The sequence below is a fragment of the Leopardus geoffroyi genome, chromosome B1 (genome assembly GCF_018350155.1).
Source record: "Leopardus geoffroyi isolate Oge1 chromosome B1, O.geoffroyi_Oge1_pat1.0, whole genome shotgun sequence".
NCBI classification, from domain to species: Eukaryota; Metazoa; Chordata; class Mammalia; order Carnivora; family Felidae; genus Leopardus; species Leopardus geoffroyi.
Genome location: NC_059327.1, coordinates 159,927,418 through 159,954,883, shown reverse-complemented (window position 1 = coordinate 159,954,883; position 27,466 = coordinate 159,927,418). Strand labels below are relative to the sequence as shown.

At 42.2% G+C, this 27,466-nt stretch overlaps 1 protein-coding gene across 5 annotated transcripts in view; it reads right to left on the bottom strand.

Annotated features, from left to right (window-relative positions):
• Nucleotides 1-27,461, bottom strand: part of HOPX (HOP homeobox) — a 31,275-nt gene extending 3,814 nt beyond the window's left edge. Inside the window, exons 1-2 of one of the 5 annotated variants that reach the window (XM_045473941.1) lie at nucleotides 27,155-27,461; nucleotides 3,528-3,684 (exon numbers count right to left, since the gene is read on the bottom strand). In XM_045473941.1, the coding sequence (XP_045329897.1) occupies nucleotides 3,528-3,671 (144 nt within the window). In that variant the 5' untranslated portion in view covers nucleotides 3,672-3,684; nucleotides 27,155-27,461. Of the gene's footprint in view, nucleotides 1-3,527; nucleotides 3,685-3,778; nucleotides 4,018-4,070; nucleotides 4,192-4,283; nucleotides 4,391-26,895; nucleotides 27,036-27,154 lie in introns of those variants that run through there. The other 4 variants (XM_045473939.1, XM_045473944.1, XM_045473942.1 and 1 more) reach the window with 4 other exon arrangements.
• Nucleotides 27,462-27,466: the final 5 nt, after the last annotated feature.

Below are 27,466 nucleotides of genomic sequence, written 5' to 3'. Positions count from 1 at the left end.
GGGAGGGGTTGAGGCAAAATAATATTGTTCCTGTCCTTTTCTCTAGTAACTAACATTTTCTTCTTTTCACGGGGAGACCTTTAGAGGTTTTTATTCCACTGATAAAATGGCCAACAACTAAAACCACTGAGTTCTGGGAACAGTCCCAGGGCATTAAGAGGAGATAAAAAATACTGGAAACCTCTCTAAGAACCAACGCCAACTACACTAGCTTGAATCAGTGATAATAGAAAATGGCAGATCTTCCCGACCTCCCACGGGACTGATAGAAGAGCTTTCCCAGCCCCTTCTCACACTGACTTAAAAATAATAGAGGCACAGGGGTTAGGATTCTGTAAGGTTTATCTAATTTAAATGTAGGAGATATCTCTTTACTGTCATGAGAAAAACCGATCCTAGGATCCCAGCAAATGCAACTTAAAAAGTTAAACATCAGAGCACCATTCACCTCACTCCCCATTCCTACAGGTATCTCCCCATAGCAGAGAACATTGTCCTAGGATGGGACAGTTATACAGAGGTCATCAGAGCCCTCAGAGAATGGTTCAAACTTCTAGTCCCTCTTGCCCCTGCCAAAGTATTAGCAATGTGAATCAGCTTTAGTTAACTATCTCACAGAAGCATCTCATGCTTCTTTGTCTTCTACTAAAGTAGTACTTGTTCTATGAAATTGAAGAATATGATTCCAATTCTGGAGGTGGGTGGTGTTAGGGGTGAGGGATCAGGCATGAGAAATAAATATTATTTTGGCTTTGGTGATCTTTCCCTGTGGAAAGGGGCAATACAGATAAAGAATAGAAATAGGGGATGTGCTGATACCAGACACAGCTTATATGTAAGCCCAGTAGACCCTGGCCTTCATGGAGTTATTTAAAGAGTCCCTGCAAAACCTTCCAGAAATAAAAATAATTTTATATACACCTGGAAGTTCACCATTCGGCATTATATCTCCAGAAGACACTTTTCAAAGTATAAGTGTTGTTTGAGAAGATTAAAGAAGAAACCATTCTTACCAACCAGTGCACACGGGGGTGGGGTGAGCTGGGAAAGAGTTTGGGTGGAAAGGATGGGAAGTTGGAAAATGAGACCCAACCAAGGAAGGAGTGACAGAGGGCAGACACCCCGAGGAAGACTCTTCCCCTGAACTTGCTAAATTTTATCTCCCTCTGAGCTCTGGGGTCTCAGATGCTTTGTGCATCTACACAGGAAGGCTGTTGGGGGGGTGGGGGTGGGGCAAGCAGAGCTGTGGCAGCCTCAGGGAGGAAGAAGGTGGTGGCCCCATGGCAGGAAAAGGAAGCCAGAGGCCCTGCTCTGAGGTGACTCACCTCACACCCATTCATTTCAGGGTTGCATCTACCATTTGCTCATCTGAGGAGGGCAGAAGAGAGGCAATGGAGAAAAGCTGCCCAAGGGGGCAGGTGAACCTTCCATCACAAGTCTGAATTGACCTCAATCACAGAAAGAATCAGGTGCCCTTTCTTTCTTCCTGCCCCTCACCTGATTTCATTTCAGTTCTTTCATATAAGGTGAATCTCAAGAAAAGATTGAACATAGCCAGGATGACTGTGGTGTAATGTATGGTTTCCCACACCCCACCCCACCCCCCTGGCAAGAAATACAATGTAAATTGAATTTTCAGTCCTCCCCTCCCTCTCCAAGTTGGTTCTCCTCTCCCTCCCTCTCTCTCTCTCTTTCTCTCTCTCTCTCTCTCAAGACAACAAGGTAGTCAGGAGTCTGGATTGTGACTCAGACTGCCATGGTTCAAATTCTAGTTACTTCCTAGTTGTGGCCTTGGGCCAGTTTCTTAACCTTTCTGTGCCTTGGTTCTCTTATCTGTCCAACTGAGCTAATACTACCTACCATATAGCACTGTTGTGACAAGTGATTTAATACTTGGAGGGTGACTGGAACAATACCTGGCAAGTATCAGTCATCACAAAGGGCAACATAATTATTCTGCCTTACAGGTAAGGGTGATCTGTGGTGGAATTAGAGACTGAGAAGAGCTCAGACCCCCAGTTGGTACAGTGCCCACAATAAATCTGCAGCCTTCTTTTTAATAGATGAGTTCTTATCTCTGTGATCACTCTTCTTTTCTACATATAGTGTGGGATTTTAAATGATAAAGCTTCAGCAGGCTGCCTCCTCAGGGGGTTCCAAGAAACATGAACTGTTAGACTTGGGTTACAGTAAGTCACCTTCCATTAAGTTCTGGTTAGTCAGACAGCTATTCCCTTTGCTAAAAACAGATACACTTGACTTTCTATCTGACCTAGGAACAGCAGGATTTTCTATGGGCAATTTCTCCAAAGTGCATCTGGCTTAATTAGTAAAAGTCATTTTAGACTTGGGGTCCAGGGTCTTGGTTTGACGATACACTGAAGCACCCTTTACAAGCTTTAAAGCCTCACCTAAGTATGGTTCGAGATGAGGAGAGGTCAAAGTGCTTGATGCTCTAATCTATAAAATGGGAAGAATGAGAATGTCTCTAGAGTTGAGACTAGGAGTGTGGAAGTGCTTTGGGCTCCTGTGGGAGAGATGCTAGAGTGGTTCCAAGTAGTAGTATCTTCATGCATAACTAATTGTCTTTCCATGACCAAAGGGAAAATAGAAGTCAGATAAACTCTGGACAGGGTTTTAAAAAACAGGCAGCTGAAGGGGTCAACATTGCACCTGAAGGTTAATAATCATGGGCATTGTTGCATTCACCATCTACCCTAAACAGATTTCCCAATAACACAGGTGCTTTTAAAAATAGATACATCAATCTAATGCACTTAAGGGGACATCTGCTTCCACTCCCTTCAGTCGTGATGTCAGATGCTTACCTTCTTGGAAAACTCCAGAAAAAAGACTGCAATTTTTTAAAATGTGAAATCTCCCTCGATATATGCAATGTTAGCTCTGCAGCTAAGGGGAAGCTGCAATGTGACCGGGTAGAAAGAGCAAGCTTAAAGACCCTTGCCATCCTGGCGGTTCTCTCCCTCTTGGCCTTAGTTTCCTGGGTTGCCAAAGCCAGGACGGAGTTTATAGCTGATCGTTTAAGGTGCCTTCCAGCTTTGAGACTCTGGCCGAGAATAGATTTGAGGGCGCTGGGCTCAGAGAGCGCAAGCAGGCACCTCTTCCGAAAGTTGCGCCCACAGCCCAGGGGAGAAGTTGAGTGGCGGTGCCGGGTTGGGGCTGGGGGCGGTGAGAGTGGACCAGGGACGCAGCTCCTAACCTGGAGAGAGAAGAGCGCGTTTCTCCCGGGCTGTGGGGAGAGTGGAAACGCACGGAGAAGGAAGGGTGATCGTGAGGTTTCTGAATGGTTCCTGGGGGAGCTGGGACTGGGGGGCAGACGGGGCGCCCTCGGAGCCGGGAAGCTGGGATGCGGCGGTGGAGCGCAGCGGGGTTTGAACTCCCGGGGTGCCGGCAGAAGCGACGGAAGATAGGGGGAGGGCGGCGAGGTGGGAGTCGAGCGCGAGGGGGACCCCGCATTCGCGAGACGGCCGCGGCGGGCAGGGGGTCGGGGCGCGTGCGGGGCTCACCTGGGTCTCCTCCTCGGAAAGGCCGGCCTCGGCCGCGATGAGGCACAGCGTGGTTGGGTCCGGGTGCTTGTTGACCTTGTTGAAGTTGTACTCCAGGATCTCCACCTGGTCCTCGGTGGGGCCGCTCGCGGTCTCAGCCGACATGGTCTCGGCGCGCCTGCGGGGAGGGAAGGAGCGGCGGCGGTGAGCGAGGCCGCGGGCGGACGGGTCGTGCGGAGGGACGGAGATCCCGGGCGCGGCCGGCCCGGCACCTCTGCGCGCGGGGCTGTCCCCTTCCGCGGGCGCACGGTCGCGCGGGTCCCCGGGCTCCTGGCCGGGCGCGCCGAAGGGTCCCACCGCAGAGCCGCGCGTCCTCCGGCCTCCGGGCCTGCCCGGCGGTTCTCACGGCAACTTTCCGCGGGGCCCGGGGCCGGGGCGGCGGAGGACGATGACGCGCCCTCCTGGCCCGGAGGCTCCCAGGAACGAGCGGAGGAGGCTCGGCGGCGGTTTTGAAAATCGCCTTCAAAGGGACAGCCCTGACAGATCGCGGGGGTGGGGACACACCTCACCGGAACGCGTCGTTCTGTCTCTAACGTGGTTTAGCCTAGGAGGGCTGTACACCCCACCCCCTACTACAAAGAAATGACCCGGACAGCAGTTACTTCTTAGAGGGGGGTGGGGGGCGCCTGGAGCAGCACTTTTCATCTCCCCCTTTCACGTCGTTCCCTCCTGGAGTTCTCAAGGCCGGTAGCTGAGAGCATCAGGAGAAATGCTCACCTGAGGGCTTGTGTGAGTCACTCTGCAGTCTGCAGCCTGCTTCGCCATCCCTCCCACCCCTCCACCCCCGTTTTTCTAACTAAAGCCGAGAATCCACAGCCTCCCCTCAACGCGCGGTTCACTGCCTAGCGCTGTCTGGACGTTGTAGCAGGGCGTACGTGGTCGAGAGCCCGCTTCATTACCAACTTCAAAGTCTCTCGTATTTTCCTTACTTCAGAGCCAAACATCGCTTTAGCAAATTCTGGGTACCACGACTTCCTGCTGCACCCTTTCCATACTTAAATAGCCTCTGAGCTGGGGCAAAACGAAACAAAACCAAACAAGGCAGATGTGCACCCTCCTCCCCCTTCTCACAATTGAAGATGTAGGGAGGTGTAGGAAGTTACAGTCTTGAAGACCTTGGCTGAGGGTTTGGTGCAAACAGGTCAGGACTTGACTTTGCTGACAGTAAAAGACATGCGCAAGTGTGGGAATCACGTTGGTTTGTTGTTTAAACAAACAATTGCAAAATCATCCAGCATAATCCTGAGCAGGTTTTGATGTGGTTGGTGCCTGGAGAGGAGCCACACTTCACTGATCTACCTGCATAGTGTACCTGATGCTGTTACAACCTTCTCTACTGTGACCTGCACCTTGTGCTCCCTAATAAATGCCTTTACCTCTCCTCTGGGCCACTTGAAGAGGCTTTCAGGTAGGACAAGAAACCATTCTGTAAGAGAGTCTTGGGCTCAAGGCACTTGTCCTATTACAGTGAAATCTTCCTGTTTTTAGGGTGTTATGTGCCCTCCCATTGAAAAATCTGTACCAATGGCTCCCGTCACAGTGCTCACAGGCTTAAGCCAGGTCAGAAATGCCTCCTCTCCTGTTGGCACCTATCTCCCCTTTTCTTTGACCCAGAAGTTCAGTACTGGAGAGAACCTTGGAGATTAACTTCTCTGGTCCTCTCCTGGAACAGCCCAGGATGTTGGCACAGGGAGACTGAGGCACAGGAAGACTCACTATCCCAGCGTTGCCCAGTGAGTGACCAGCACCCTGGAGGGAAAAGCCTTAGCTTCAGTGTCAGTCCTGTGCTCTGCGAGACCCTTCTCAGCAGCCCATTATATCTTTAGTTTGGCAGAAAAAAATCAGGAGGGCAACAGTTTAAAGGCAGGGGCTTTTGAATGAGCATTGACTGTCTTCTAGAATACCAATTCCAGCCAAAGCCGCCCGCTGGAACCACTCACCACTGTTCATTTTGCCTAAAAGAACACAGGAGAGGGGAAATGACAGCCTCTGATTTCTTACCCCAGAAAGTTTCCAGCTAATTCCATTGACACAATGATACTGCCTCTTCTCCGTGAAATTTTTGCTTCTTTGTAGGATCCTCAGTCCTTCAGAAATATTAACCAAAGGTATGGATTTCTAAACTGGACTCAGGTTCAAGGACTGTTCTGCATGTACTTCTTTCTCTCTGTTACATATTTGCTATTAAATAACTCAAGGGCTGCTACTGTCCTTACATTTAAGCAGGTGCATTTTCTCTTATATTTTTGTGACTTCCTATTACAGGACTTTGTATGAGGTTTCATGGGTAGCTTCCGGTTGACTTTGAAGTACTCCTTGGGTTACTTGGCTGAGGGCCACTGGACTTGCTCGGCTGCTAAGGAGACTCGTGGGCAGTCCGTTTGAAAGTACGTATTTCTCCAAGGTACACCAAACAAACAAGCTTGATTTCTAGAAATGAGGACGAAAGATCTGACCTCTATAGTCAGATCTATCTACTGTTTCTCCACAAAACTCAGTTTCTGTTATCTCAGTCCTCTTTGGTGGACAAGTGTTTGCAGCCGGTACTTGGTTTCTTCTCTCCCTCTCTTTTAAAGGAAATTTAAAAACCAAATCACCCCAGTAACCTTGGCTTTATAAAACTTCTCAACTCTTTCCAGTGAGGAAACTGTTGAAAAGCTTCTCTGAAGGTAGTCTAAACACTTGCAGATGAAAAGAACTAAAAATATTTTAAAGCTTCTTAAACTTTAATCTCTGCATAAGTTCTATTGTTGCTGTGGTTATAGTTCTATCTTCTGAAGCATTCAAGAGTAATTTGTCCTGTGGTTATGTTTTCTTTTGTGGTTGGAAAGGCCATGCATAAATCTTTTCAAGAGGTTAAATGAAAACTGCTGGCTCTTTCCTAAATGAATTCCAACACCTGGTTAGACAGTTTTACCCTTGTCCCCTAAGCCTGTAGTTATTTATTTTAAAGGTATTTATTATATGAACTAGCTCACAGAGAGTGCTACAAACTGGTAACCTTCTGACATTGCTGTGGGCTCATATTTACCATTTTCTCCCTCTCCCAGCCATCTGGTCTCTTTGTAAAGCCATTAATATCAAACCAAATGGTTATCAGTGGTAGATACTCCTCAGAAACAGTTCCATGGTGAGCTGGCCAAAAGAGAAAAAAAGCCGTTGAATCATTTTTTAGGGCCATCTCCCAATTTTCTTTAGCCCAAATCCCCTTTATATTCACTGTGGACTTTCAGGAAGCAATGGGCTCTTGAAGCATTTAGTATTTTCATAAGTGAGAAAAATAATGTGCTGTTCTATCCACAAGAGAAGTGGAGGGTCTTTGGATGTGGTTAGAGTCTCCCATATTCATCAGTTACAGAACTACTCTGGACAGGGTGCAAGGGACATCATCCAAGCTGTCAGTGTCTCCCAGAAGTTGACAGATAGGAGTGGAATATTGATCTGCCTCCCAGGCTAACATGAGGGCTGCTTTCAAAAGAGAATTTTAGTTTGGGTATTTGTTTTTGTTTTTTGTTTGATTAATGTCCTTAAGCATGGAGCAGTAGTGCTCATGTCTGGTGGGGACTCAGAGTCACCTGTAAAAATGTCCAGGGTCATGGGGCGCCTGGGTGGCACAGTTGGTTGAGCAACTGACTTCTGCTCAGGTTATGAGCTCATGGTTTGTGAGTTCGAGCCCCACATTGGGCTCTGTGCTGACAGCTCGGAACCTGGAGCCTGTTTCAGATTCTGTGTCTTCCTCTCTCCCTGCCTCTCCCCCACTCATGCTCTGTCTCTCTCTGTCTCAGAAATAATAAATATTAAAAAAAATTTTTTTAAATGTCCAGTGTCACCACAGTCCTTCTGAATCAGAACAATTTTAGGAATCCAGGGTGGGAGAAATATAAAGAGTATTTCAGCTCCTATAAGATTTCACAATTTCATCATTAAAATCAATAAGTGTTTAGAACTTCTTATACTTTATAGCTGTAAAAATGCATTAAAATATCTTCTACCTCTGATGCTGTCAATCATCTCAACACTTGAGTGTAGGTTGAGGTAGTTTTAAAGGAATAAAGTTTTAAAAATAAAAAATATATACCTTGGAAAAAAACATTTAGACACCATGCTATTAATCTTTTGTACGTATGGTCAGGAAAGGGGAAAATGCCTTTCAAATTATGAATTATCATGAGAAATTTTTCCCTGCTTTCAAAACTTTAGAAATAATATAAAACCCTTTTAAAAATCTTCCAGAAAAACGTATTTTTACATTGAAATCAGAGTCTAAGACAACAGATCATCGAAAGAAAGATTCCTTCCGTCTTTTCATATAAATATCTGTAATTGATTTAGAAGTTAAAAATTATAGTGGAAAGGACTGGGAAAACTTGACAAATGATTATCCTTCTCTAATTTCTTAAAGTTTCCAATCAGAAAAATGCTAAAATTATGTTATCATTTATATGGATGAATTGTGTATTAGAACTTAAAACCGAACATTAGACTACAAATACACCAAATGTATATTTGTATACACAAAGCATCACTACTGTGTTCAGGGAAACAGGATTCCAAGTAGAAATAGGAAAATATATATTTTTAAGTGCTATATCAATTCTAGTTTTACATATTTAAAAAAACTAGAGGAAAATATAACAAAACGTTAAAAGTGATTATACCTAAATTGTGGGTCTACAGATGGTATACCTTTTTTTCTTTATGTTTCTCTGGTTTTCCCCATTTTCTATAATAAGCATTTAGTATGTTGAAATTAGAAACTTTTTTTTTTTTCTTAAAAAGACATCCCTGATCAGACTAATGATCCATCTTGCCCAGAGTTTTATCTGTATTGGTACCAAATTACATTTTCAGGGAAAACATGGAAGTTGTTTTCCATCAAGTCTACCCAGAAGATTAGGGAAGTGTACACTTTTATTTTCCACTCAAAGATCATTTAGGTATCAAAAGGATGTTTGTAATATACATTTGAGTTATGAAGCATAAATTAACCCTAATGAACCCTGCTCAATTTAAGAATTAAATCATTACCAAGACTATGGAACCTACTTGCATTGCCTTCCCAATCCCACCCTCTGGCTTATGTGCTCCTGGAGGAAATCAAAATTCTGATTTTTGTATTAATCATTCCTTTGACTTTTAAACTAGATTCTATCACTTATGTATGGATCCCTAAAAGAACATATTTGTTTTAGCTTTGTATATTTTTGAGTTGTATAAAAGTAGTATAAATTATACTATATATATTTTTTATATATACTATATTTTATATATACCATATATTTTATATATAGTGTATATATACTATATGTAATATAGTATATAGTATATATATACTATATACTGTATGTAGTACATATATGTATATAGTACTATATATGTATATAGTATATATATATGTAGTACATATATGTATATAGTACTATATATGTATATAGTATATATATATATATATACTATATACTGTAGGTAATATAGTATATAGTATGTATAAAATATATAAAATATAGTATATTTTATATTATATAACTATACATATTATTATAGTGTATATTATAGTGTATATATTATATAACTATATATATATTATAGTGTATATATACTATATGTAATACAGTATATAGTATATATATACTATATACTGTATGTAATATAGTATATAGTATATATAAACTATATAAAATATAGTATATTTTATATTATATAACTATATATATTATTTTTTAAAATTTTTTTAGAGAGAGAGAGCAAGTGGGGGAGAGAGGCAAAGAGAGAGAGAGAAGGAGGGAAGGAGGGAGAGAGAGAGAGAGAGAGAGAGAGAGAGAGAGAGAGAGTCTTAAGCAGGCTCCATGCTCAGTATGGAGCCTGATGTGGGGCTCGATACCATGATCCTGGATAGTGACCTGAGCCAAAATCAAGAGTCAGACACTCAACCCACTGAGCCATCTAGGCACCTCTATACTATACATAATTATTCTGTGAATTGCTTTTTTCATCAACATGTTTTCAAGATGCATCCATATTTCTGCATGTAGAGAAGTTCATTCATATTCAGTAGTGTTTCCATCTTGTGACTATACTATATTTAGGCCCTTTCCTGCTGGTGGATATTTGGATTGTTTTCAGTTTTTTAATATTATGAACATGGCCTCTCGGAACATTTTTTCATATGCCTTCTGAAGCACATCCAAGAGGTTTCTCTAGGGTATACATGAGTGAAACAGGTCATAAGATACGTGGCTTTTAACTTTTCAACAGGATATCAACTTCTTTTCCAAAGTTGTTGAACAAGATTGTGCTCTACAAACAGTGTCTAGCATTTCCTTTGGTCTACATCCTCATCGATACGTGTGCTGTCAAACTTATTTTTTGCCAAAATTGTTAGGAGAAATATCTAAACCTCTCACAGCTATTTATGTTTTCATCTTGCATAAGTTCTTGGGGCTAAAAGGTTCCATATGTTTACTGTTTACTGTTTAAAAGCATTTCCTGTTCCAGCCCAGCAGGAGATTTGAAGTATTTTTTGAGAGTTTAGACTCTGTCTCCAGGCTAGTTTATTTCCATGGGTCACAAAAAACAATACAAAAGATGTATGGAAAACCAATTATGGTAGATCTTTTGTCTGTCTTATGCTAGAAATGTTCCTATTTTCCCTTCTACAGAGCTCCTGGAAGTCAGGAGTTGATTCTAAACTTTAAAACAAAACAAACCAAAACAAAACAAAATAAAACATGTTAACCATATCAATGATCCACTCTCCCACCACCACCCAAAGTGAATATCAAAGTCTCTGAATGGAAACAACAGATATGGATTTTAAATGACTGAGTAGAAGAAGAAGAAAGGATGAAGGGATAGACAGGAAGTGTTAAAAAAGACTACTAGGCGGTGGATTTAAAATAGGTATAAACCTGTAAAACCAAATAATGTGCTCAAGTGTTTGGACTGCCATACCATGAGCATGGAATGCTGAGCTCCAGTTCAAAAGCAATTTGTTCTTTCGGTTTCTCTCACAATCCTCTCCTAGTAATCAGAATGGAATTAGTCCTCTTTTGCTGCTGAGAAAGGTTAACTAACTTGTCTGCAGCATTGGAGGAAGACTCAGAATTCTACTTTGAATTCTGGCTCTAGCAGTAAAGGCAGTTTGTGGGGTTGTGAGTAACAAGATTGATTTATGCCTTTAAAATATATTCTCCTTATGCTCTACTGATGTCACAGATTCTAAGATATCACTGAATCAACTATTTGCATCATTGAGCTCTAATGTGAGTCATTGTCTGTTATTTACTGAAGAACTGGAGCTGGCAGCAGCCGGTCTTTCCCAGCGTGGGACAGGCACTGCTGACCTGTTATGGTCTCTCCAGCGTCATCCCCTTTGCTGCTACTGCAGCCTTCATGCAGACCTCCACGTGCCTCCTGGGAAAGCCTTAGTGTCTACTTAACACCAAGGAAACTCACCCCCCTCAACTTTTGTTCTGACTCCATTGTTTGAGGTGCAGATAAATTGGGGAGATTTGTTCAAGTTTGTCCATAAGATCGGAGCTCTTAAATTTTGACTCAGGGTAACAGCTTTGGGCACATGCAGAACCACCTGCCAGCTCACAATGACAAGCACGCTGTTCTTCCAGAACATGCTGCACTTGACTCAATGAGGCAGGAAGACTGAGATGCCAACTTGTACTTGAGTTCCTGCCATTCCAGCTAGTGGCCAGGAGCCACACCATCCCAAGTACCTCTTATCCCCACCAAGGTTTGTCAGGCAAAGGGGTCATCAGTTTGGTTTTCGATGTTTCAGCCTTGCTCTGGGATTGCATCTCTCTTGGGAGCTGGAAACCCAAGGCTTAAAAATATGAAGGGCTGCCTTCTTTTAAGTTCTGTATATCTGATGTGTGCTTTTTAAAAATTTTTTTTAACATTTTTATTTATTTTTGAGAGACAGAGAGAGACAGAGCACGAGCAGGGGAGGGACAGAGAGAGAGGGAGACAGCAGGCTCCAGGCTCCGAGCTGTCAGCACAGAGCTTGATGTGGGGCTCGAACCCACAAACTGTGAGACCATGACCTGAGCTGAAGTCGGATGCTCAACCGACTGAGCCACCCAGGCGCCCCTGATGTGTCCTTTTATGTGTGCTTTGTGTAGTTGCTAATTCAGCTTACAACTTTCCAGGCATTCCTCTTAATTCGCTTTCTTCTTGCCTTAGAAGCCCCTCTCTTCCAGGAAACCCAGCAGAATTAAGAGCAGAATGAAATCTGAGTTAATATAGTCCTGAGGACAAGCAGTTAGAAATCCCAAAATACTGACTGATGTGGGAAACAAAGGCAAAAGAAAAAATTAAATTTCCTTGCTACTTACAGCCCACTGACAAGTCTTTGAAACTGGCATAGTGACCTTCCTCTAGGAACTCAGCTGCCTGGATGTTAATACTTTGCTCAGGGCCAAAGGCAATATTAGCTTAACATTATCCCGACCTCCAAGATCCTATAAGTCTCCTTTAATATATAAAAATTCCTTTGGAAACTTCCTTTATCTCTACCCCCCAAATATATGTTAGCAATCATCCTCCAAGCATATGGCCCCCTGATATATATCTGAAGGGTCTCATGACTAAGGTTTTTATTTTTATTTACTTTTGAGAGAGAGAGACAGAGCATGAGTGGGGGAAGAGCAGAGAGAGAGGGAGACACAGACTCCAAAGCAGGGTCTAGGCTCTGAGCTATCAGCACAGAGCCCGACACAGGGCTCGAACCCACACTGTGAGATCATGACCTGAGCCGAAGTTGGACACCCAACCAACGGAGCCACCCAGGTGCCCCTCATGACTAAAGTTTTATTAAACAGTAATAAATGACCTTTTCTTAACAACAGCTAACTCCCTCAAGGTCCTGGAAAACTTGCTTCCAAAATTTCTTAGAGACCTAATGCTATCCCTAACCCCCTCCCAACTTGAAAGTATATAATTAATCATTTGTCACAACCCCAGTACAGCTCTTTCTGCCCACAGGTCCTGTCCCTGTGCTTTAATAAAACTGTGTTTTTGCACACAAGACATCTCAAAAATTCTTTCTTGGCCATCGGTTCTGAACCCCAACATTTCCACATCACTGATCATTCAAAACATCACTTTGCCGAGCCTCCATTTCTTTCATGTAAAGAAGGGATATAGTAACACACACCTTCACCTAGCTCACAGCTTTGTTGTAAAGTTCATATGATATTATTGTAGGGAAGTATTCCTAAACTATAAAGTGCTTGCTTATGGAAGATATTGTTCTTTAAATAACTGTGAGCTAGGCATTCAGTGGAGTGTCTCTTGGGTGGCAAGTTGGTAAGAACAGTTTATAAGTTTCACTCTTTCTGAGTTGCAATTTCTTTTTATTTTTTTAAAGTTTATTTTGAGAGAGAGAGCACATTCATGAGTGAGTGGGGGAGAGGCAGAGAGAGTGAGAGAGAGGAAATCACAAGCAGGCTCTGCACTGACAGCCCAATGCTGGGCTTGAACCCACAAACTGTGAGAACTCACAACTGAGCCGAAGTTGAACACTTAACCTATTGAGCCAATTTCTTTAAAAAATTTTTCTGGAATGGTAAAGCACAAGGGTTGAAATCAGAACCTTAAACACACACACACACACACACACACACACACACAAAGCAAAACCTGTCTATATTGCTCCATCATAAGATGTATCTCTGGATGGAAGTTTTCAAAACTAACGAGGTGGGGATAGAAGGGTGGAGGATGGCATATCTTAAGCATGTTTTCTCATTAGCACTTCTACATTGTGCGTTGATTTGAATTTAGTTGTTGGTATTTTTTTTTTTTTTTGCTCATTTCTCACCACCACTTCTCGATTTATCCTTTCATCTATTAATGAAGAAGCATTAATAGATCAGAAGATGAGTAGCGAGGAGTTAAATATAAGTAGGAACAAATACTCTATGAGTTGGTGGGTAGATTTTTCTAGGCTGTGTTGGCGTAAGAGAATAATGACTAAATTGAAATCATTTTAAAATAATTTGAGGGCACCTGGGTGGCTCAGTCAGTTAAGTGTCTGACTCTTGATTTCTGCTCACCTCATGATCTCACAGTTCATGAGTTTGAGTCCTGCGTCGTGCTGTGTGCTGACATCATGGAGGCTGCTTGGGATTTTCTCTCTCTCTTCTGCCCTTTCCCCATGTGCACATGCTCTGTCTCTCTCGAAATAAATAAATAAACTTAAAAAAAATAATTTGTTCCTGGGCGTGTCTTCCCCACTAAATTATATGCTCTTCTGTCGGAGGGGGGTGGGGTATGTCATCTCTTAAACATTTATATCTCTCCAGCATTCATTAGGAGTATCTGGCACTTAATAGGGCTCATTATTTGCTGACCTGAACTTAACCAATTGGCATCTGGCATGACTTGATTTAGGACATAAGTTGGAAAAACACTGTTTTGTATTTTCAACAACCAGGACTGACCATGTTCAAAACCAAAACATTACATTGGAAAAAATAACTTTCCAGCCTTCTAATCTTTTGGTCCTTACTGCCTGAAACAGCATGGAGTAGATTCCTATCTTTTGAATTGCATACAGAAATCTCATCCCTGCTACAACAATAACAACATATTTATTGATCAATTACTATGTGCCTGGCATAGTCCTACATCTTAGATGCATTAACTCATATAATCATCAGAGGAAGCAGCATTATGGGATAGGCACTCTTACTGTCTCCATTTTATACATGTAGAAACTGATGTAAATGGAAACTTCTATACCTTTCCCAAGGAGATGTATATAACTTTCCCCAAATACAAATGTAGTGAGTGGTAGAGCAGGGATTCAAACCCAGAATGTCTAGCTTCTGCATCTGTGTTCTTAGCCACTACACTGTATTTACTCTCTGCATTAAGTAGCCATGTAGACCAAAGAACCTTGATGGTGGTTGTGGAAAGAGGAGCAGTAAAGCCAGGTGGTACCTCCTGGGACAAAAGTAAGGCAGTGCCCTGTCCCTGTGTCTACCCTGGCTTCCCTGTGGGGTGGAGCCAGCCTGGCAGCAATGTCTCCCTCCCTGTGACATGTTTCGAAACCTTGGTGACCAACATGGCTCTGACCCAGTTAAATGGGTTAGTGATTTCAGTTAATACCAACAGCACCACCAACCAGGCTGGCTTTCTTTTCCACACATGCTCTTCTTTAATTGGTACAGACATAAATTGAAAGATGACATGTCTTATGTGAATAATATAGTGTACAAATGAATAGTTTTCGGCATCTGACAGGATGGAATATAAAGGTTGGCTTCAACCAGGCCAGCTGGATCTTAGTGACTATTGCTGCTACCTAATTGCTAGATTTACAGAGTCACATTGAATTGATTAAGGAATCTCCTGAAGCTGTTGTTGAAACAAGTTCCTCAGTTGTCTAGACTTTCTACAGCTACTTACAGAAAATAGCAGGATATAAAGAGATATTGGAGGCAGTAGTGGGGGTGGGTGTGGGGAGTGTCTGTGAATGACTTCCAGCAGTGAATTAATCATTAACCCTGCACATACAATTCTTTGTGTACACATTGACTTCTTTTCATTGGTAGCCCAACTCATACTCTAAGTCAAAGCTTTGTATGTAGAAACATGGGGAAATAGTTCAAGATAATAATAAAATCTCAGACTTTTTTGTGATATGAAATAAGCAGAATATTGGTCTACCTCCTTCTAAATAAATGGGCAGAGGGCCTGGGTGGCTCAGTCAGTTGAGCATCTGACTCTTGATTTTGGCTCAGGTCATGATCTCATGGTTCATGGGATCAAACCCTGTGACGGGCTCTATGCTGACAGCATGGAGCTTGCTTGGAGTCCTCTCTCTCTCTCCCCCCACCCCAATAAATAAATAAGCTTTAAAAAGAAAGAAAGAAAGAAATGGGCAAATGAAAGAAGGCAACCCCATTTCTGTAATCTCCTTATAGAAGATCTCCATATTGTAAACAGATTGCTTTTCCAAAAGTCAATCTCTATCATGATTGTTACAAACTCAGAAGAAATTTTCTTTAGACAGAACATGATAAATTGTAGGTAGAACTCCAGGCTAACCCACAAGAGGGAGTGTAACTAAGATGCTACATATTTGTTACAGAAGAAAAGTAGAAAATAATCCTGTTGAAATATCTTCAAGAAGTTTCATAAGATATCATTTCACTTTGAAAGCAAATACTTAAGAAAAAGTTTTAATTAAGATTTGGCTTACAGAAATGAGGTTCTGTGCAGATACCGAAGGGGTTTTCAGGAAACTTTGAGGAAGTTAGAGGTTTATAGCACAACCCTGATGTATCTCAAGTATCCAGAATAGTCCCAGACACATTGTTGGATGTGCAGTGAATACATATTGAGTGCATGCTGGTTGAACTTTATTTTCACCTCAGGAACTATGACTTTCCCATCTCTTATAAAGGCACAGTCATTAGAGCTATATTCATGTCATAGATGAAATAAAGAAGGGGAAAGAGGACAAAGGGGAATGTTGAGAAGCACTGATGTGACTTCTAGGTTACCTGAGACATAATTAATGATCAATAAAGAAAAACCCAGAGATTACTTTGCATGGTCCTCTCCTCATCCTTTTACCCAAGGCAAAAGAAAGAAGGGGATAGGAAAAGTTTTGTGCCTTGCATTTCCTGGGCCAGCCACCAAGAGGTGCTGGCCAGAGCTCTTTGCAGGTGGGAGGAGAAAGAGAGAAGCCGAAATAAGATTCTTTTGAGTGTATAGCCTTAGTTAGAGAGGGAGTGTTGTATATCTTTAATGGATTATATGTAGAGGATATATTTTAAATCTTCATTAATGAATGAAAATATTAAACTGGTATAGGATATTGGAAAGAGCACTGGGCAAAGAGTCAGACCTGCATTTCAACTTTTAGCTCCTCTACTTAATAGTCACATCATCTTGGCTGAGTTTCATTTTTTTAAAACTTACTTCTCTTCTCTGCAAAATGTGGTGAAAAACTTTCTTCCTTTTCTATTTACTGTAATTGTGATTCAGTGAGATTCTGCTCAAGAAACAACTTAGAAGACTGTAAAATGACATTTATATTTCCAAAAGTGTAATGATTTATTCACCCAGGAAAGTGAAGATGTTGGGCCAGATGACCTCTGAGGTCGTTTCTCCTCTGAAATTCTGATGATCAGCACGGCCTAGGTTTAAATTATCATGTTATTCCTCATCAACAGTTTACTAATGTCACTGACCCAAGAAAGAGGAATGCTGTGGCCCATTACAGGCTATGCCCTTGGTTTGCTGAACAGTTTGTGCCTGGATTCTACTTCAAAGGACAACTGAGGAGCCCATGAAACATTTTGAACCAAGGTGCTTTTTTAATATTCAGCCTATCTGTTAAATTAACGTGACCACATAATTTGCCATCTAACCTAGAACACATATGTGTAAAAGGAGTGTTGTGAGTAATTACATCAAGGCAACAGCATACCTCAAGTGTCCCAGGCAAACCTGGATACTGGTCTCCTTATATGTAAAATGTTAAAGTTCTCACTTTGGTGAGGGATAGTAAAAACATTCCTGTTGAATTTAGGTATCTGTACTGCTGTTACAGATAAGCAAGATGCAGTTCTGTTAGAATCTTAGAAGACAGAAACATACATACCTAACCATGGTAATGAACAGAAGGCTGCGTTTTGCCCTTAAGAAAACCTATTGTTGCAGCTTTGTGGTTAAAAATAAGAGGATACACTACAGTTTCAAATTTCCTGACATTTCCTTTTTATTCCAGTTTGAATGGGTAGGATACAAATTTGTCTGATGGGGTGAATATGCTGGGGCCTCTGCCTGCTTTGGGTATTGTTACTATGGTTGTGCTAATGCTTAGTAAGTGTGAATGTTCATTACATCTCAAACAAAGTTTGGTCCTATGATCAAATATAAACAAAGGAACAAATACGGCTTGCACTAGAAATTTCCACCAGGCACAGCCATGTGCTCAGAGCTTTTCAAACCAGATAATCCAGGAGGGGAGAGACTTGTGAAGTAAATTGAATTATCAAATCTCTTTGAAAATGTCTGATGCCCTAATGCACCAGAAATCAGACAAATAGATTTCTGCTAAGGCAGTAGGCAGGGGGAATCTCAATGTTTTCTAAAGAAAACTATTAAACATAAAGAGAAAGTTACACTACTAAGGTTAGAAGCAAATTACAAAAAGATTAACTTTCTAAACAGTTTGTGGACAGGAAAAATGGCACAAGTAAGTCAAAATGGAAGATAATAAATATGCTTTTTATGTGTTATTTTATTCATTTGTGGTAACTTATTTGGCTTCCTAATTCTGTTTGATTTAGAACATTAATTAAATTAATTAGATGAATAGGCTTCAGGGTAGGGAGATGTATGTTTGTTACATAGAAGAGGAGGGGTGCTCAAAAATTTAAACACTGATGATAAAAATCATTCTGGTATTTTGTTTATTTATTTTGAGAGAGAGAGAGTGAGAGAGCACGCGTGTGTACAAGTAGGGGAGGGACAGGGAGAGAAAATCCCAAGCAGAATTTCACAAACCAGGAGATCATGACCTGAGCTAAAATCAAGAGTCTGACACTTAACCAACTGAGCCACGTAGGTACCCTGAAATCAGTCCGGTATTTAAAATATCTAATACAGTGAAGGGCACCTGGGTGGCTCAGTTGGTTAAGCATTGGACTCTTGATTTCAGCTCAGGTCTTGATCTCAGGGTCATGAGTTCAAGCTCTGTGTTGGACTCTGTGCTGAGTGTTGAGCCTATTTAAAACACACACACACACACACACATACACACACACACACACACACACACACACACACACACACACACAAAGGTTCATACCATGAAGCCACACACAGATAACTGAGAATCAAGTAGAATTGTCCTATTGCTCTGTAGCCATTTAGTCACTTTAGATTTTTTTTTTTCTGAAGAGGTGCTTATTTCTAGTGCCTGACTCTGAAAAGGGGCTGTCCATTTGTAATTCTGGGGACATTTCACCATGATTAATTTTTTGAAAATGTGTACCAGGTTCTACGATATTTTTGCCTGAGCCCTAATTATATAACAAGGAACAATAATTAGGGAGTTTCATGGTATTGCACATGTAGGCCTCTGTAACCTGTCTAATGCAAGCAGCTATAACTTCCTCAGGTTATTTGTACATTTTGAAATGTCTAGAAAAGACTCTGAAGAATGGAATTATCTCCTTGTGCAAACCTACTGGAATCAATTATTTTTTTAATGGTCCAACTGCCATTCTTATTTTATGACTGTAATTAGGTAATGAATAAAATGACATGCACTTGGTACTTTCTGGAGCTCCAAAGTATGCCAAAGTCCAACCATTCATGCTGCTTGTTGCCATGCAACTCAATTATATAGCCCTTATTTTTTTACCCAGTTGAGTTGTTTTTATGAACAGGTGTTCAACTAATGGGACAAACAGAGGGTGTGTGGCTACAGCCTTCTCATTAACATCACAAAATAATTGAAAAAAACAGATACTCCAGAAAGTCCATCTCAGGGGATAACTCTGAATCTAAAGTAGATCGTTTCTCTGAGCATTAGACATGATGCTGCAGAAAGGCTGGATGGAACTTCAGAAGACCCACACTCTGCTTCCAGCAATGTCACTTAAATCACCAAGTGACTTTGGATAACTCAATTGCTTTGAACCTCCATTTCTTCGTCTACAATTGAAGCTCTCCCTACCTAGCTATAATAATCCTACCCCTACCTATCTCACAGGTTTTTTTGTAGGATTCAATGAGATGGATTATGTTTATGAATAGCACTATAAATTATAAACACTATATAAATACAATGTATCATTATTAAGGTTCTAATCCCTTCCCTGGTGATTCAGGATCTAATGTCTGGCAACTGTGTTTTGCCGGATCTAATGTCCGGCAACTGAGTGCCATCAGGTTTTGCAATCATTAAAATATCAAGATTGAGCCCTGCAAGGGGCTCCTTACTGACAGCGTGGAGTCTACTCGGGATTCTCTCTCTTCCTCTTTCTCTGTTCCTCCCCTGCTCATGCTCTCTTTCTCTCTTTCTCTCTCAAAAAAAATAAACATTTAAAATATCAAACCATTTTAGGGGTGCCTGGGTGGTTTAGTCGGTTGAGCATTCAATTCTTGATCATGGCTCAGGTCATGATCTCGAAGTTTGTGGGTTTGAGCCCGACATCTGTGCTGTCAGCATGGAGCCTGCGTGGGATTCTGTCTCTTCCCCACCCTGCCCCTCCCCTACTTACACATGTGTGCCGGCTTTCTCTCTCTCTCAAAATAAATAAATAAACTTTAAAAAATAGCAAAACAGTTTAGAAACTTTACTCAACCTTATGACTAATACGATTTCTTAGAACATTGCATTTGCTTTGTCCAGGTAATCAATGACCAATATAGAGAAATAAAATGCTTCCAGAATTGACTAGCCCAAGTTGAAGAAAATGACATTGAGAAGGGGAGATCACTGAAGATCACACTCTTTAAGTTCCAGAATATTATTTCAGTCTCTTATTAAAGTCTTAGTAAATTACTAAGGAACTCAGAAAAGCTTCTAAATATTTGAAATACTAGATTAGACCTCATGAGATCATGTGTCTCCATATCTTATGGACAATTCAGTATTCCGCATTGCTTAAAGAAAACATAGGTCATCTAGCCTACCCCTTTCCCTTCCCCTGCTCCCCATCAACCAGATCTAAAGGGTGTTCAACTATACATATGAGTATATTCATTATGGCATGCTTTGTGAGAACTGGAAACAACAGAAATGTCCAGAGGATTCGATAAGCAAAGAGTGCATATAAATAAGAAACAATAAAAAGCAGTTAGAAACAATGCATTAGAAATATTAGAAATATAATCGGCAACATAGGTAGATCTTAAGGATATGGTGTCAATCGGGGCGCCTGGGTGGCGCAGTCGGTTGAGCGTCCGACTTCAGCCAGGTCACGATCTCACGGTCCGTGAGTTCGAGCCCCGCGTCGGGCTCTGGCCTGATGGCTCAGAGCCTGGAGCCTGTTTCCGATTCTGTGTCTCCCTCTCTCTCTGCCCCTCCCCTGTTCATGCTCTGTCTCTCTCTGTCCCAAAAATAAATAAACGTTGAAAAAAAAAAAAAAAGAATATGGTGTCAAGAGCAAGAAAGAGGGTGAATGAGAGAAAAAATAGAATGAGATGTAAAACCTAAGAACCTAAGAAGGGTCTTGCGTGTAGTACGAATTAAGGAATATGTTAACATGAGCCTCAAAACAAAACAAAGACTTTAAAAATTAAAGGGTTATTTGACTGCCCCATCTTTCAGACCTTACCTGTATAATTCTTTCTAAGGTATTTTTTTGCATAATGAGGGACTACTTCCTGACTCACTCAATACCCTTCATGCTGCAGCCCCCACCAATATCTGGGCTTGGTTTGTCTACTCTCAGCTGTCCAGGTGAATGGCTGATGGTTGACCTCCATGACCACCCTCCATGCTTTTCAACACCATCATCAAATCGCTTTCTAGTCTTGTCCAAGTTAAATAACATCAGGCCCTTTTGCCCCTCCTTATGGATTTGGTTTTATTATTATTTAGTCATCTAGGAGTTTTTCTGAGCTAGTTCCAAGGACTCTCCTCCTTTTTAAATTGTGGAACCTGAACCGGATATAATGTTAATGAAAGAGGAGAGGACCTCCCACTTTCTCCAGTCCTGCTTCATACACCCCAGTGCCAGCCATCTCCAAAGGATGCTGTTCTACCCCCCAGAAAGAGCACAAAGAATACATAATAAAGGGTTAGACACTTACAGGCATAAGTAATATTAAATTAAAGTTCCTTTCTAAAATATATTTCACTCCTGGGAACCAGTAGACTAGAAATTTGGAAAGGAGTGAGGGGATATAAGAGCTAGGGACATTGTTTATATACGTTTTCTTAGGGAGAAACCACACAGGAAGGAAATGAAAGTACATCAGTGAAGACTAGACTATCTAAGCAGATCTGTCATTTCCTTAAGAATTCCAGGAAACTTCCATTGTGATCCTCTAGATCTACTGGCTAGAATGACAGCTATTAGTTTCGTGCCCAGTATATACTAAGAGATTAGAACAGATCAGTGTCTGCTTTAGATTGTTTCTGGTTTTGTTTTAACATCAAAGTACAGAGTAGTTCTGAAAGATCTGGCTGGGTTTTCATGTTTGGTCACATTGTATCAAAACTTCCAGAAGCAAATTATAATAAGTTATATGAGGATGGGTAAAAATTAACTTCTGTATTTTTAAAAGAGCTTCTATCATTATCCAAACATGGCCATAGGCTAACATTAGACCCTGAAGCAAATAGAATAACTTGACCTTGTGATGAACAATCCCCTGAACTCCTAGCATTCATGTTGAACTTCTCTTTGGCAAGCCAGTATAAATCTACCAGCTCTCCGTCTGGGCTGTACAGATACAGTGCTTCCCACAGGGAACCTGAGTCACAGAGGGAGTGAGTGACTTGGCAGAGAGGCCAGAATGAGGTGTGGGGAGGCCTGGGTTCCAGACCCAGCTCAGCCACCAACTAATCCTGAGATGCAGGACAACTCACTTTACTCTCGATCTTTCATGTATTGTATTCACAGGTGACCATATAGTTTATTGCTCAGGCCAAGTCTTTTTTAAAGTGAAAGGGGTGTTATTAATAATCCACTGGGACAACTGATATTTCCGGCTCCCTCTGGCTTTAAAATTCCATTACAGCTGAATTAGAGCTGAAAATAGGACCCAGGTTCGTGAACATGAGACCCGTCTTCTGCTCCCCAGGCCAGGCTGTCCTCCGCAGGACTTGTTTACACAGGGATTCTGTGAAAGAGTGTTCAACATATCGCTTGAAGATTGATGAAGGGAGTTTCCCAGCAAATAGAAAGGATGGGCTGACTTGTACCTGTTTGGTCATGTATCCACACACCTGAACCCCATGTATGTTCAGAAACAACAGTACTGGGATGCCAAATCCACATCAGGGGCATTGAAAGGTAGAGTGGTCAAGGGAACCAGGGCCAGGAAGAGAGCAGGTGCACCACCCCCCTGCATCAGGAGAAGCCCTCTTTTTGCAGCCTCAAGCCAGGTCTCCACCAGCCTGCCCAAGGCGAGCAGACAGGATGGGGGACGGGTGTGGTCCAGGGGCTGCCTCGGGATCCTCAGGTGCTGGTTTTTAAGTAGACAGGATAGTACTTTATAAATCACTGTGGGCCATATGCCACCCTTCTGCCAACAACTTCATGTTTGCATACTTCTGTTGACCATCCCCATTCACTTGGCTTTTTAAAAGTTTGAGGAAGCCATCGACAGCATGTAAAAATTAATCTGGGTTAGGTCATGACACAGGCTTAAAAAAAATGTCCAAGTGAACTAAGCCATTCCACACTAAGAGGATTTGTGAAAACAAAGGTGAAATGTTCAAAGAAAACCCATCCAAAGAAGCCAAAAATTCTGTCACTGTTATGCAAAGCTATTTTACCAGTTGTGCAATCATGCCACTCATTTAAAAAATATATATATATTTTTGGTGAAACTCTGAATGGCAAGAGGAGGAAACATCAGGCTTCCAAACAGCAGCATTGGACCAGTGTTGGCGGCCACCCTGATGCCAATAGCCTAATCCTTTCCCCTGAGCTTGAGTGCCCCGTGTCTCCCCGTCTGCCAGGAGTCAGGATGGTGCTTACCTTCTCCCTCCTCACCTTGCTGCTTCACTCACAGATGAAGCCAGAGGGCTCTGGACTCCTGGCTGCCTGCAGACTCTGCTTCCCCAGAGGAAGGTTAATTACATACCTGGCCACACCCCTCTTTAGGGACAAGACGTACCACATGCAGCTGCCACTTGCCAGCAAGAGCTTTCCAATTTCAGCTTTCCTAATGGAAGAAAGGGCTATGGAGGACCCAGAGTTACAGGAACTGAGGGCGCCTCTTGCCTCAGGCTGCAGTACTGAGTCCCCCAGGAAGGAGGCCCTTGTCCCTAAGGCTAGGCAAGTTGCTCTGCCAGTGCCAGCCTTCCATGCAGAAGAGGAACTAGGTAATAATTATAAAGCCCTGTGAGCAGAATTTCTTGACATTTTATCTCCACTGTAGTGTCTTTAAGGTGGCTCTCTGTTTCCCAGAAAGATAAATGCTGCCATCTCCAATGAGCACAAAATGCAGTGAACAAAGAATAGACAAATTCAGGAAAAGCATTCTGTGAGGCCCCACAGTCTGTAGGGAATTCCCTAAGGGATGTGATTTGAGGAATTCTATGGCAAACCCCCAATCTTGGTATATTTTCCCCCATCAGGTTGCTTGGAAATTTTTAGGGATTATATATTTCGCCTAAAACTTTGATTCTCCTCATTGCCCCAAATGGTAATTATGTTTATATAACATTTCAAAGAATTCCCAGATATGTTATCTTGCTAGAATCTAGTTAATATACTGGGGGGTGGGGAGGACATAACTCATTAAAACAATTATTGTGTATTAACATCATAACTTTAATTAGTTTTCCAGAGATGGATAAGCAAAGCCCCGAGGGGATGAGACCCTGGAAATCAGACATGTTTGGATGAGGAGCTGAGAAACCACCTAAAACCTGGCTAGCTGGCCCAGGCAGAGCAGGTGAGATGTGTGGTCCCATGGGCACCCCTGCACCCACACAGGAGCCAAGGTGAGAGACAGAACAGCAGTAGCCACGAAGACAAACTTCACCCACTCACACTTCTGCCCGGGGCCAACCTGGAAACCACAATGAAGAGCCCCTGTAGTGCCAGATAGACTCGTCCCAACGCTGAGAACTGTGCCAGTTCCTAAAGTAACAACTTGCCCCTGTCCCCCACAGAGCGCCTGGTGCCATCTGCTGAGATTCTTTCAGTAAGTATTATCTGGCTTATACCAGATATTTTTGAGGGAACAAAAGGAAGCTTTCGTTTTGAAACATCGCTTCTCACGTGTTAGCACAGCCCTGAAATAATGCACCTTTGAGGTTCTGAGTAATTCTTCCTGCTGTCCGCCCTGAGCATGTCTGGATGCCAAGAATTTGCTTGAAATGCACGGGATGCCCTATCCTAGTTTGAGCTGAAAATGTGGTTTTGAGGACCCAGTAGCGTTGAGATCCTGTTGCTGTCCTCCCTGGGTTCTGGGACCCAGTGGCTGTGTGGTCAGGGGCAAACCCACCCTCTCTCTGGGCTTCTCTGTCCTCCTGTGTCAGGGAGGAGTTTGAATTTGACTGCTTCTCATTCCTGGCTGCACATTAGAATCACTTTAAAAAACAATGCCATGACTGTGCACCCAGGAATCCTTACTTAATTGGTTGGGGTGTGGCCAGTCCTGAGTATTTTTAAAAACAGTTTTCCAGGTCTGCAATTGCTGAGTTAAATGATCTCTGGAACCTTCCAGGTTCTATAAAAGTCCAAAATCCTGATGGTCTTGTCCTCCATTGTATTTATTGAATTAATTTTTTCCCAGACATATTTTTTTTTTAATTTTCAGTATGTTACATAGGCTAATTTTTAGAAATGCCTTTAATCATATAGAAATGATATATTATTAAAGTATTGTTTGTTGGAGTATAATGGCATATAATACTGCATGTGTCTAAAATATACGATCTGATATATTTTCACATATAAGTAATGGCTACCACAATCACAATAGTGAACATACCCATCACCCCCAAAGTTTTCCATGCCCCTTGGTGATCCTCTTACCCCTTTTCTCTCCCATCCTCTTCCCCAGGTAACCACTGATCTGCTTTCTGTTACTATAGTTTGCATTTTCTATCATTTCATACCAGTGGAATCATACAATATGTACTATTTTTTGCTTGGCTTCTTTTTTAAAAATATTTTTTTTATGTTTTAGATAGAGAGAGACTGAGCACAAGTGGGTGAGGGGCAGAGAAAGAAGGAGACACAGAATCCGAAGCAGGCTCCAGGCTCTGAACTGTCAGCACAGAGCCTGACACCGGGCTCAAACTCACAAATTGTGAGATCATGACCTGAGCCGAAGTCGGACGCTCAACCGACAGAGCCACCCAGGCACCCCTCGCCTGGGTTCTTATTATGTCCTTATACTTCAGATATCAAGCTTTTTGAGAACAGGATCCACCTTTTATTTCTTTTCTCTTCCTCCAGGACCCCAACTTATCTTTGCCCCAAGAAACCCTTTAGCCACTATTTGCTTGATGGGAATCAGACCTTTATGACCTTAGAAGTGAGCTTCAGTTTGGTGTCCAACCCCCTGCTGCTTCTCTGTAGGTTCCTAGTCAGCAGCTTCAGCTCAGTGTAAAAATAATGCATTAGCTTAAATGCATTCATTTGGGGTGCGTGGTGTTCTAGGGCTCCAGAAAATGAGTGTTGTGTGTCAAGGTATGTGTTGAGGCAGGGGCAACTACCTGGGCAAGATCCTTGGCTTTCACCGATTCTTAATCACTAGATTTTTTTTTTTTTCCAGAGAGAGAAGAGAAAGAGAGAGAGAGACCGGGGTGGGGAGGGGCAGAAAGAGAGTGGAGCTTGACTTGGGGCTCGATCTCACTACCCCGAGATCATGATCCAAAGATCACCTGAAATTGGACACCCAACTGACTGTGCCACCCAGGCGCCCCGCCAGATTCTTGACCCAAAAGGAGGAACTATAGAATTTATGTCATGCTTTAGTTCTATTATAATCCTATATATATTTTACAAATATGATGTCTAATCGTAACTCCTCTACTGTCTGTCCCCTCTCCTCCCTAGCCCCTCTCCTTTGTTTTGTTCTCTGCCTGCTCTGATTATACTCTCCCTCCTTTGCTAAAGATCCAATAGGCCTGTTGAGTGGCAGTGCAGCTCCACAGGAACTTTTTGCCTGGCTGGCCCTTCTCTTTAAGACCTTCTCACCTAAGTCATGTGGAGTGTTGTGCCTCTTTAGTCAATGATTCTTATTCCCCTTTGTTTAGCACATTCCCCGAATACCTGGATACCCATTGTGCTCAAATATCACAAACCTATATTTCCTCAAAACCCAGAGCATGGGATTCCTTTTTACCTTAAGCAAGATCAGTGTTTGCATTGTTGTAAATTAGTATTATAAGAACCAGACCTAACAAGAAATAGCATTGCAAATTCACAGTTGAACCACCTCTACTTAATCCAGAGATAGCCCCTCTTATCCCCCTATATAAAACACACAAAAAAATTTTAATAATACTGTGTCTGATTTTAGACTGAGATGAATAATAGCAACATCAGCTTCTAAATGATAAATCCCTATGTATCTGGCACAGTCACACAAACAGTGGTTTCCAAGTGGCTTCCAGAGATAGGAGAGAGCAAGAAAAACATCTTACCTTCTGGCCAAAAGGCCAAAATGGACTCTACCTTGCTCCAAGTCCACCTCAACCCCTTGCATGTTTGCAAGGGTCTGATATACTACACCCAGCAATGTTCTCTGGCTCCCTGCTTGGGACTAACTCTTAACTTTTATTCCCCCTTTCACCTCTATGCTTCCCCAGCAGCATAGTGACTATGGGAACTATAACATTTCAGTCCAGTTTCTACACAATCTCATTCCTCTGCAATAAAGGCAAACCTCTGAAAGTTACTTACGTGGCAGTGGCAAAGACAAGCCCTGGATTTGGAAGCTGAGTTTGCTGATGCCAGCCCGCTTAAATAGCTGGGTTGGCTGACGCAGGCTGTTGATAGCACGTTTATTTACGCCTGTGAGTGCACGCTCAAGCAAGGACCTGAAAAACCTGCGGTGTGGGCAGGAGGAAGGCAGCTGAAAGTATGCCGAAGTTACATCTCTCCTGGTTATTCAAGTTTGATATGCAGGCGGTGACTTCTGAGTTTTCATGGAACTTTCTCAGCACCACCTTCTTGTGCCTGATCTCTTTCTTAGCCAAGTAAGACTCTTCAACC